The 12642-nt window shown below is 46.9% G+C and overlaps 1 protein-coding gene across 4 annotated transcripts in view; it reads right to left on the reverse strand.

Moving 5' to 3' along the window:
• Window positions 1–919: 919 nt before the first annotated feature.
• MAPRE2 (microtubule associated protein RP/EB family member 2) overlaps window positions 920–12642 on the reverse strand; it is a 161146-nt gene continuing 149423 nt past the window's right edge. For all 4 annotated transcript variants that reach the window (XR_012427186.1, XM_005586881.5, XM_005586879.5 and 1 more), the window contains 2 exons: window positions 10853–11011; window positions 920–2485 (listed from right to left, as the gene is read on the reverse strand). Coding sequence is in view for 3 of the 4 variants with exons in the window: in XM_005586881.5 (XP_005586938.1) it covers window positions 2411–2485; window positions 10853–11011 (234 nt within the window). In the remaining variant the exon portion in view is untranslated. The remainder of the gene's footprint in view (window positions 2486–10852; window positions 11012–12642) is intronic.

Below are 12642 nucleotides of genomic sequence, written 5' to 3' on the forward strand. Positions count from 1 at the left end.
GCGCAGAGGCTGGAGGTGCAGCCTAAGAAGACCGACTCACATTCAGCTGTTAAAGATTCCCCAAAGCATCTGAGACATCATCTGGGATGCAGCACGGCAGAAGACGTTTAAGATGGGGCCAGAAAGAAGACTGTATAGCTCTTCTGTAAATAAACGAATGGTCTGCCCCAAGCCTTGGGAAGGAGAATGGACTATAGTGACTGGGGAAAGTTCTCTTTGCAGGCTAAGAGATCTGGCCAGCATGTTGATAACTGAGAAGGCTGGGGAGCTGGAGGACAATGGAGTGGTTCCTGCAAGAGTCACCAGGGAGGCTTATGCAAGCTATACAGCAGTAAGGGGTTGCTGGAGAAAGGATCCTGACTCCCTGCTACCCATTCACACGCATCCACATGACAGGGGTTTGGTCATGATCCACCGAGCACTGGGTATGACTGAGATGTCCAGAGCAGATGAAGAATGGCCTAGGAACCACTGCAGTATCAGCTGCATAGAGTTATTGTGACCTTTTACAAGAGCTATTTTTTTTTTTAAAGAGATCAGTGAGTACAACAGGCTCAGAAGGGCAACACGCTGTTAAGCATGATGCTGTGTATAGCACATGCCACTACTACTTGTGACCAGGTGTGGGAGGACGTCACTGCCGAGAGCCAGGCTGTCCAGCCTTAGAGAAATAAGCTGCCGCTATAATGCAGAGTGAGCAGGAGAGAGAAGAAAGGGAAACCAAACACCACAGAACATCTGTCCAAGTCTGCACAGTGTGTTGTAATAATCTCAAAAATACAAGCCATCTTTTCCATATAACTCAATAAATATCACTTTGCTGTAAAAGATTTATTTTGGAGAGACTTCTTTTGGTGAAAAGCTTCAATGCTAGAATTTAGAGTTCATATTTCATCAATTAATAAAGAAATTTCAAAGCTTCAGGATACATAATTCAGAAATTTATTTTAAGCTTTTCAGTTAAGCGGAAAGTGGGGTGGGCACATTTGTTTCTTGTTTTTGTTGCACCTGCTAAGTCAAATAACAAGTGAAAGTAAACCTAAAGTTAGAAACCAAGGTGAAATGAATGATCCAGGAAGGGATACCATCTGTCAAAGGAAAAAATAAAAATAAAGAAAGAAAAGAGGCAAAGACTTGGAAAGAGACTAAGAAAATGTGCAAATATTAGTTAAAAAAATAAGGAATGCTTTTAATTCATTAATGTTTCCTCTATTTATGAATTGCCATGGTTTAGCTAAGGTCAATGACAAGAAGGGCCCTTGTGTTAAAGAGGGAAAATTCTTTATTCTAGAAGATACTGGAGTCATAGATTTTTCTGTGCTGTTATTCCAGTGTCTACTCCAGACTGCAGAACCATGATCCTCCCTTGCAATTATGCTATTAATAAGGTCTTAACTTCTAGCCTTACAGCACGTGTGTGGCATGGTGCAGGGCCTTGGAGCTCAGGGCTGCACACCTGAAGTTATCCTTTAGCAGGGATCCCCTAGAGTGAATGACAGTTTTGTGGCTGAAACCTACACAAAGAGGAAGAGGAATGAGGCAGGAAGACCTGTACCTAACCAGATCCTCTTTGGACTGCAGAAATCTGATGGCAACATCTCAGGGAGAGTGGCTGCCCACCAAAGAGGACCCTGAGAAACAAAACAGCATAACCTGGGAAATGGGCTACATGGGGGGCAAAGGACATGGTGACAGGGCAAAGTTGAGATGGTGTTTTCCTTGAGTGAATGTCTTTCAAAACTAACAACATACTGTGTAGTTGTCTAACATGCTGATGGAGGAACACTGCTGGGCCCTGAAATCCTAGCTTTGAATCAATTTTTTCCCTTTAGTATTATGAGTAGAGGGAGAAAGTGACCTTATGTTTTCCCCCATGACACAAGTCACCGTCATTATGGCTTTCATATCAAGTATCTGTTTCCCTTTGTTCCAATCATTTGACCAAATTTATGTTCAGAGGTTAGACTTGCAAACATCAAAGCACCACAAATGTGTGTGACATCTAGTGACACTGGGTTGAAAAATGCCAATATAAATACCATATATCAAATTACCATTGTTTCACACCAGGATAAAAAGAGGGGTGGTGGCAGTGGTGTTGGGGTGGGAAAGAGTTGTTCTGGAAAGAAATGAAGAAAAGAGCAGAACCAATCTCAAGCAGCCAAGTGGTGAAGTTGGATGTATGTGACCCTATGATCTCTCGGGTAGGCGGCCAGAGGGCCGTCCGCTAATACACCTTGGCAAAGAAAATGGGAACCAAGCGCAGTGGCTGGCATATGCAACAGTGCGTTGATGGTAACGGCAGATTGGGAACAACTGGTTTCTGTTGAGCTTGGGGCCACACATGTTCCAATTCTCCAGAAGAAACGTTCCCACGCACAATGGAAGTGTCAAGAGCAGCCGGGGCGGGTCAGTACTCTTCCTGCTGTGGGGGCTGCTGTTCATGGGCTTGCTCCTCTGCTTCCGGCTCTTCTGTGTGGCCCTCCTGTGGGCAAGGGAGAAGTGTCAGCTGAGATAATTGACTGGGAATGGGGCCCTGCAGCGTCCCAGCCCACTGCCACTGCCAGCATGGCGTCTCAAGGCTGTGGAGGGCACCAGGCTTAGTCAGACACAACTCGCCATGCAAATGTCTCCCAGCTTCTGGTGGCCGATACATGTGCAGGGACGCCTTAGCTTCTCCATGTGATCAAAAAACAGATCATTCTAGAAAGCACAGTCATCAGGCTTTTAGGCACCCAACTATTTTGTTTCCAAAGGAAATCTTCATAGAATACATGGCATACTTTCCTAACCTTTGTAAAAGAGTAAACCAAACAGTGACCCTAGAGCATCATGACAACCATGAGTTAAGCTGCTGTAATATAAAAGCAGCACCCCTGGCCTCTGTGGTATGTTGGGGGTGGGGTGTCGCTCCTCACTAATGGATAGGGATGTGGGCTTTTGCTCCATTTCCTAGTCCCTCCCTCGCTGTCATTCTTCCTGCTCCGTAGTGTCTGCCTGAAGGAGACCCTTTGTTGTGTTACTAACCTGATGTAGGCTTAGACACTAGAGCAGCAGTGTTAGAGGCTCCCAGGCTAAGGAAAGGACAGCAGGCACATTTCATGGGTTGCCCTAGGCAAGGAGGCCCCTCCCAACGAGGGAGCTCAGGAGCTTTAGCTCAAGGACTTTGGGATGTCTACTAAGACTGCTTGGGGCCCTTTTGACTTAACTGAGAATCAGATAGGTGAGTTGCTCTTCCCACTGTTTAGAAATAAACAGCCCTATTTATTCCTCTGCCTAACCCAGTGAAGCACGTCATGAACACCAACTCCAGGGAGCGCTGGCCTCAGTCAGCCATATCTGTACATTCATTCATTTTCTGAACTCACACAAAATATTTGCTGTTTTTCACCCAAGCTGACGGAGCATGGCTAATCAGAGGAGCTCCCTGTTCCCTCAGTAAGGGCACACAGCTTCTGTGATGCAGTCTGGAGCATGTGCTGGGACATACAGAAGTGCACACGCCTCCCACACCTGGCATGCTGACTCCTGAGCACTGAACTGCCCAAGCCCTTCCCTGTCTGTCGGGCCCCTCTTCCCTGGAGCTTAGGACAAACCCATCTTTAGCCAATTCAAATATGGCATGATCATCTCTCCAGATCAGCGCTTCTCTCTTCTCCTGCAGCATTTCTTTTCTTCCTCTGCTATGACACTGATTTGGAATCTTGTCTTGACCCTTTTGGCCCTATCCGCTGGATGCTGAGGTTACTGAAGTCAGGGATAGGATTCTTGGTGCCACTTCTTTCTTATGTAAGACTCAATCCATGTTGTGTTGAGAGGAACAAATCGCAGTGGATTCAAGAATGAATGACTGAGACTATCGGACTATCAGCCAAGGTCATAAGCCACTTATTTTCTGAGAGCCAGTAAGTAGAATGTTAAGGTTACAACATGGACTCAAGTTCACATCCCAGCTCTGTTATTTACAGGCTGTGTGGGTTTGGGCCTAGAACTTAACTGCTCTGGGCCCAGTTTCCTCATCTGTAAAGTTGGGGATAAGAGTATCCATGTAGGAGCATTTTCAATGCATTTCATTAATCAATGAATCAAAGGACTCCTCGAATCCAATAGAGGAGTTAATGAGTTAAAATAGGTAAAGTGCCTAGAAGAGTGTTTGGCACATGGTAAACAGAAATGTGAGCTGTGGTTATTATTTCTTAGTGGGAAAACTCTGGAATATATTCTAGAAGTGCAAGTAATTTTTAAAAAAAGTAACCGTTTCTGTGACAACCAACAGTAGACAGTGACATTGTGTTGAAAACTTGGGATAAAATCTGGCATTGTCTCTTACTGTGCCGACAGGCCCCTTACTCAGCAAATGTGAGCTCTCCCTACCCCATGGCCACCCTGTGTTCACCACCTAGAACTGCCTCCACCTCTGCAATGTTAGGCCCAACCTCTTGCTCTCTCTGATCACATCATGTGTCTTCCTGACCCTTGCACTCCTGAATTCTTTAATTGCAGGTGCTCTTTGACCTCGGGGAGATCTCAGAGCCCTGATCCCCTCTTTACTCCCCTTCTGCTGGATCGACCCCAGACCGCTAGGCATCACAGCAGCTGTGCTCTTGGCGCTTCCTCTGCACAGTGCTTTGCCCTCTGCCTGGCACAAGTGAGGCGGGTCCTCTCAGCTCAGAGTCAGTGCCTCACTGACAGCGTGGCCGTACACGCTCAGGGGAGCAGGAGAGAACTTCTTCCTGGACCAGCGCAGGACAAGAGACAGTGACTGGCCTTCCTAAGCCAGTGCTCTCCTCTCATCCAGGGGAGAAGAATGAAACTAACATTCACGGGAGTTTGACAGGAATGGTGGGCTGGGAACTCCCAGCTGTCTGTCCTGCCACATACTCCTCTACATTACGAGAAAGTCACTCCTCCCTGAAGCCTCTCTCGCTGCCTGCACCCCCGAGTTAATGGCTTCCCTCCCCAAGCTTCCTATCCTCGGTTTCTGCTTCGGTGGGAGGGCGCACCACAGTCCTGCATGTTCCTGCTGGGTGGCTGGTTACACATCTGTCTCTCCAGCCAGGCTCTGAGCCCCCCGCGGTGAGGTATGCTGTTTTATTCGGCATCCTAACTCTTGAGCGTGAGTGTGGTGTCTTCCATATTGTATTGCTCAAACTTCAGTTGGTCTCAAGTATGCTTTTCTTTATATAATTGTTTCTGTGCATGTTAGACTGCTGAAAAGATTTCAGAAATGAGGATCTGTTTTACATTTTGCAGAAATTCTCGTTTGCTCACGTCACAACCAGGAGTTTATTGTGGGCTAATGGAGTTAAAGTTGAAAGACCTAGATTCAAGTAATCATTGAGCCTGTAACAAACTAGAGGGCCAGGAAGCCACTAGGCTAGGCCTCCTTTCCAAACACATCTAACAAGACGGCAGTTTTGCTGGCCTTGTCTATGGCTCTGAGGCTTCCAGATGCCCAAGGCAGCTGCTCCTCATGCAAACCCAGCTTAAGTCTCAGTCACAGGACCCCTCTGTGATGTCATGCATCTGCAGGAACTGTGGACCCCAGACAGCTCTCACTGGGAAATACCAGCAAAGCTCCCAATTTATCAATGGATTGCTCATGCTTGGCGTGCAAGTTAAGGCAGTCTGAGAGTCTGGCAGAACACATCTGTAATTCTGAGGTGTTACAAATCACAGCTGAGAGCTCACAGCCCACACAATGCTACTGCAGGCTCACGGGAAAAAACAATCTTTTTCTATGCCTCATACAAGAATGAAGAAATTAAACCCATGTCTAAGTAGGAGGCCAGGCAAAACCTATACCAAATATAAGACTAATGCACCAGAGCATCACTTAATAATTCTACTATGTGCGCATCGATCTATTCACATCTTTCCGTTTAGCTGTGAGTGACTGTAAGAAGACTATCGTTCTTTAGTTTCCTTATAATCATTAGATAGAGAGGCAAACTGGAAGACGGTATTGAAGAAGGCTCTTGGCCACTGTGGGAGGAAAATGGGGGCAAAGGAGAGAGGAAGGCCCATCAGGAAGCTCCAATGGCTCCTGGCTTCCTAGCTGTGGGAGGCACCACCCTGCAGCCGTCTCCTGCCACCATGCCAGCTGTGGCTGCTGGGCTGTCTTCTCTGCTTTGCTCATGCAGTTTCTCCCTACCTTAGCTCTATAGCTGTTGATGTTCCCAGTCGCCCTGTAACATCCAACACAAATGCCAACTTTGCTGTGAAGTTTGTGTGGTCCTCCAGGCAGCTTTTATCTGCTCCCCACGCAAGTTTATTTATGTCTCCATGATCACGTTTGTCATCATCTGACACATATTCCAGTTAGTCATGTCCCTGTCTGTCACCCTTACTGGGACTGGGAGCTCCTCTGAGGTGGGGTTGGGTCTTTTCCATAGCCAACACTTAGCCCAGTGACAAGAGGACCTCCAGTGACAAAAGCACAGCCTGTCCCTGCAGGAAACAAGTCACTGTTCATAAGCTGGTGCCCTTCAGCTGACAGAATCCACAGGGAGCAGGTAGCCAATGCCTCAGCCCAGACTCCTGTGGCTCCAAGCTAAGTATCAGGGGAAAACATAATGAGAATAAGTATCTGCTCTGGAAACTTCCATTAGGTTTCTACAACTGGGAATTCAACCACCTCTGTTATTTTCTACTCAAAACTCCCACCTGGATTTTTACATCTTCCACACATCATATTCTGGGATGGCTTAAATATAAGAATCAGAGGCCAATCATCACTAAATAAAAGTGTTAAGTAATCACTCAGGGGAAGAGATCTCCCCAGCAAATCCTCCTACCTCAGATGTCAAAGCAAAGCATGTCCATCTATGTTCAGCTGAACAGCACGTGCTACAACCTGGCCTTCTATCTGCAGGAGGGCTCTGGGAAAGGCAGACAACCAGGCATCTGTGCCATCTCAGTTCTGTACACACAGCTGTACCAACAGCATCATGAACAAAGTGCTGGCACTTCCTGCCAGGCCCATCATCCATGCACATCATCCCTGCACATGGGTGCAAATCTATCCATCACCCAAGTGTGGGGCTGGCCAGAAAACAGGACACAATGTCAGGGGAAAGCACAGTGAGGCAAAAGCAGGATTCCCAGAGATGGGGGCAGTGCTGTATGGTGGCATCATAACCACTAAGCACATTCTTTTCAAACCTGATGCTTTTACAGACCATAGACATAGGGGAAGGTAGGCGAGGGTACAGCTTTAGGAAGGCACACTCCCCCAGAGTAGGACTGGCTATATGCTTCTGGGTGGTTCCAGAGAAACCAGATTCCATATTCTCAGGGAGAAATGAAAATGCTTGGAGGCTTTAAGATATCTCGGATGATTTCTTGGACCTACGGGAGGTGGAGTGCTGGGGGGCAGAAAGGAGAGTATCTAGCTGCTCCTGAGCCTCTTGGCAGAGTCATGCATGCACAGGATATGGAAAGCACCCAGCACGGCGTCCAGGCCCACTGCAGTCTTCCTTTTCTTTCTGCATAAAAACCAAGGTTTAAAAAAATGGGTCTTGTCATATTCCAGACAAGGACACCTGGCATATTCCAGATCAAACGGCTTCCTCTCTGTAGAAAACTCAGTATAGCCTGATGTGTCTCTTTTGGAGTTTTACAGACACAAAGTTGCAATAGAAATATCCTGGAACTAGAAAAATTAAGCCAGCAACTGCATTTGAACATCTTGCTCTGGTAACCCACACATGCAATTTATGTTAAGGCTGTTTTCTCTGCCAGATTCAACTGCCTGGTTACTCTGAGTAATTCTCTTCTTGAATTTTGGGTACTCCCCAGCATATACTTACAGGGCAATGCCTCTGTCTCTTTCCCTCTCTCTTCCCTCCCTTAAATCTATTTGATGATGTCAGTGCAGTGCCAGAGATACAACAAAGTGGGTTTAAAAAAGTTACAAACTGGCTAGAAGAAAACTGAAGTTCTTCATGGATGCTGATTTAAAATCAGATGAATGCCCAGAAAAAGAGGCCACAACTAGGCTTTTGAAAGTGCAAATCAGTAAAACGAGATAAGGGGAGTTATTTAGAGAAAACCCAGGTAAAAATTTGGAAACTTTCTGTGTGTTCAACTGAAGACTGTCAAGTAGACAGTCAATGTTGAGGCTTTCCCCAATTGGTACTATGTTCACTTCCTCCCTGCTCCATGGTAACCAATACTCGGCGAGGAAGGTAACATAGTCCTTATGATTTTAGCCTCTGAGTTAGATAAATCGGGGTTCAAATCCTAGTGCTGGAGCTTATTAACCATGAGCCATTGGGTAAGTAATTTCAACTATAAAATGTAGATAAGTAACTACTCACCTCACAGGGATGTGGTTAAGATCAGAAATCTACGTAGGACATGAATACAATCCCTAGCACATACTAAATGCTTAATCGGTATTAGCCATTACTACTGTCATAATACCATTTAAAAGGTGGCTCAGACTTGGAGAAGGGAGAACATAAACTCAGGATTCAGATTTCAGGGTTCAAATGGAAATTATTCTGGAATAGAATTATTTTGGAATAATGGAATAGACTTGGGAAAATTATTTAACCTCTCTGCTGCCTTAGTTTCCCTCATCTGTACAATGGGATGACAACAATAGCTAACAATCCTAACAGGATTCTCTAGAGAATTACAGGAGCTAATAAGCTAATACACATCAAGCCCTAGGCCCTTCTACCTCAAACCCCAACCCAGGTGCCTCAGAAGAAGAGGTGTCTGCTAAACTTATTATTCAGTCTTAATGAATGATGAGGCCTTACAGTGTTATTTCTTCTTCTTCTTTTTTTTTTTTTTGGGGGGGGGGACAGAGTCTGGCTCTGTCACCCAGGCTGTAGTGCAGTGGCGTGATCTCAGCTCACTGCAAGCTACGCCTCCCGGGTTCATGCCATTCTCCCGCCTCGGCCTCCCGAGTAGCTGGGACTATAGGCGCCCGCTACCGTGCCTGGCTAATTTTTTGTATTTTTAGTAGAGATGGGGTTTCACCGTGGTCTCGATCTCCTGACCTCATGATCCGCCCGCTTCGGCCTCCCAAAGTGCTGGGATTACAGGTGTAAGCCATCGCGCCTGGCCTAAAGTGTTATTTCTTCTTGGGATGCCTGCATTTTAGTTGCACTTACATTGCAGGAATTGCTCTCTCAATCCAGATGGTGGCAAGGTGGTGCTGGGATGTGTGTGGGGGGGTCGGGTGGTGACGGGTATGGCGGAACAGAAACTGAGTATGGTCATCTAGGTAGACCCCCTGGAAATCACACCCAGGAGGCAAGAGCTCTTGCCTGAGGCTGTCCACCTATCCTTAGCCGGGAATTCAGTGGACCTCTCCAACACTTCATTTGGAGCTCACTGTCAGACAGTGCTCCTGCACATGGACTCCCTCTTGGGACAAAATCTGGCATGAGGTTAGACTCAGGGTTTCCCTCGTTTGAAGTGCAGGGCTGGGAAGAAGATTCGATCCTGCATGCTGGCCTTATTCCCACTAGCAGGCATTACAGCAGACAGCAGCGCCATTCGCTCAGCCTCACGGTGCTGTGGAGGAGACCTCAGCTGATTTAGCCTCAAACAAGCTTGTGAAGAGAATAACCACAGTCCATCTAGTGCTTACAGAGGGCAAGCACTCTGTACACACAGGACATCATATATGTGACGCTGTGGCAGCTGCAGACACACTACAAATCAGTCTCTGGTTTCTTCCATCAGATCTGAAAATACTGAGAACCGTATTTTATGAAGCCATCATGGAAACCAGGTGGATTCTCGGGGCTTCAAATTCTGAGCTATTGATAACCAAGAATTAATTTAAACCAAAATATTTGGAAGAAATGAAAAAAAAAAAAGTGGTAGAGAGCTTCCAAACCACAGATACAGTGCGCCTTACAGTTTAGGAGAATTTCAGTGCTAGTATTTTGAGGCATAAATGGAGTAAACATTTGCCTGGGATTCAGCTGGAATAAGAAAGCAAACGTGCTGATGGCTTGCTACGTCCTATAGAGATCTCAACACATACAATTCCACGGGGGCCCTCAGAACATCACAGGCCTCCAGCCCAGAGACTGGGACGCTTCCACTAGCATCAGCCTGACATGAAAGAAGCTGGACACCCCAACCCCTCAACTTGGCTCAGTGGAAGGTGAAGCCACATCAGGCTCCCACGCCCGCCTCTGGCTGCTGGGCCTCTCTCTCCTGCCCCTGGCAGACCCGGGGTGCCTTGCCTCAGTCTCTGCCATGCATCCTGCCCCCTTCCTCTCCTTGCTTCCTAGATTCTTATTCCTCCCCCGTTTCTCACATCTGCTTTTCATCACCCTGACACAGCCACATCCTGGGTCTCCATCAGCACTTGTGAACAGCAACTCTGGTGGCAGGTCCTCCCCAAAAAGGAGGTGTGCATGTGGCTGTCCCACAGCTCTGGTCTGTCCTGGCAATGAGTAACCAAGACAACTAGCTACGAAGTAAAAACAGTCAGTTATGGGCCTTCTGGGGATGGGAAAAGCATCTAGATTATTTTCTCCTTTAACTACACTCCGAATTTGCAGGAAGGAGGAGGAATCCATATACAAATTCTTAATGCTCATTTGCTCAGAGAACTGCATAAGCATATCTTTCTGCCAAAGCCTTCCCCACCCCACCCATCTCTTCCCAGATTAATGTATGACTGCCTGTCCCATAAGCATGGGTCAATGGATCATGATGATAATGAGGTTTATTCCTTTGGGACTATCAAACGCACTCAGCTGAGTGGTAATTCTCACTGAGGTCCTGAGGACGTGTTCTAAGGCGTGCTGATCTACTGTGCTTTGACCAAGAGAGTCATTTTAGAACACAGGAGTCACGTGCTCCTCACACTCACGTGTTCTTCTGAAGCATACAGGACGTCCATTAGTCGCTGCACGAGGTCATCATTTTCCTGCCCGTGTTCTTGGCAGAGTAGCTCGATCTCTCTCAACTTCCCAAAGTAGAAATCCCTTTCCTTTTCCACGCCTTCAAGGGCAAGTTTTAATGAATGTACCTGCAATGGAGTGAGAGTGAAGAAAAAAAACCACCCAAAATATAGTAAAAGAAGTGACCAGCAATTCCTGTAAATAAAATCCAAAACAGAGAGAGGGGGAGAGACAGAGAGAGAGGCAGAAATAACCGATGTGTAAGTCTGAGGGAAAAACAACAGGACTGTTGTCTGGAGCTTGACCCTGGGCCAAAACGTCCAATTCTCCACCGTACTCTGATCATTCCCTTCAGGCAAATGGCGTTTATTAACCAGGGACAGAGTGGGCCTTCTGCCTGTGCGGTTCCACGCAGGCTGGGAGTGAGCTTTCATCTGCTGCTAACATAGGCGGGAACACCTCTTTCCTCTAACTTGTTACTGTGGCCTGAAAGTTTGTGTCTCCTCAAAATGTGTATGTTGAAATCCTAACACCCAAGGTGATGATGTCAGGAGGTGGGGCCTTTGGGAGGTGGCTGTCATGGGGGTAGAGCCCTGATGAATAGGATGAGTGTCCCAATAAGAGGCCCAAGTGAGCTCATTCATCCTTTCAGCATGTGAAGACAACGAGAAGGTGCCATCTATGAAGAATGGGGCCTCAAGCAGACGCTGAATCTGCTGGCGCCTTGATCTTGGACATCCCAGTCTCCAGAATTGTGATAAGTAAATGTCTGTTGTTTGTAAGCCACCCTGTGTACACTACTCTGCTCTAGCAGCCTGAACAGACTGAAATACTTGCTCATCTTCTGCAGGAAATGGAGAATGGGAGGAGGAAAGAGCAGCAGCAGAGACAGGCTGTAAGCACGGCTATTTAGATTTATGTTGAGGACTCTCCCTCCCTTAGATCACTTGCATGGAAGCCGCCCTTTGCTGTAGACCCTTTCACAAATGATACTGAGCCACATTAGACAAACGCTCTCCAGGGAGAAAGTGGGGCTTCGTGACACGAGGAAAACTGGGTGAGACCGAAAGCCTGGCTGAGTGGATCTGTCTCAGTTTCTCTAGTTCGGGCTTTGGGTAGGTCACTGGGAAGGCAGGAGGGCAAGGAAGGCCTGTTCCCTCACCACAGTAACCCTCATTCCTTCTTTCTTCCTCTCGATCCTGGTTCACAGAGTTTCCAGGGATGTGCAGCTTCTCAGGGTGGCTACAGAACAGTCCAAGTGAAGGGAGGAGGCAGTGGTCAAAAGAGGGTCCAAGAACTCGGACACCCAGAGCTAAAGAAACCCTGATGGGGTTGTGACTAGATCTGGCTTCAAATCTCGGTCTACCAGGCACAGCAGCTACACTCAGGCCCAAACTATTACCCTGTTCCTGGTCTCTGAGGATCTCCATTTGCTTAAACCCTTTGTTTATTTTTATGTAGGGTATATGCTTCAGGTGGTAAATTAAATCTTTCATGGCCCTCCTTAGGTAAAATCTCTCTGTCATTATCTTAAAAATCGCCCCTAATAGAATTTCAAAAAATTACATTTGGAATGCAAAATGTCCTACTCTCTCCTTCTAATAATTCTGGGCCTTTGTGTATGCTTTATCCATCTGGAATTACTGATTCATTCAAACACACACAGACCATGCAGCGTCCATCCTCTTCCTGTGCACCTGGCAAACCATATCCATCCTGTAGATTCAGCGTTACCCTCACTGACGCCCCCAGGTGGCTG

This window comes from Macaca fascicularis, chromosome 18 (genome assembly GCF_037993035.2).
Source record: "Macaca fascicularis isolate 582-1 chromosome 18, T2T-MFA8v1.1".
In the NCBI taxonomy this organism is placed as follows: domain Eukaryota; kingdom Metazoa; phylum Chordata; class Mammalia; order Primates; family Cercopithecidae; genus Macaca; species Macaca fascicularis.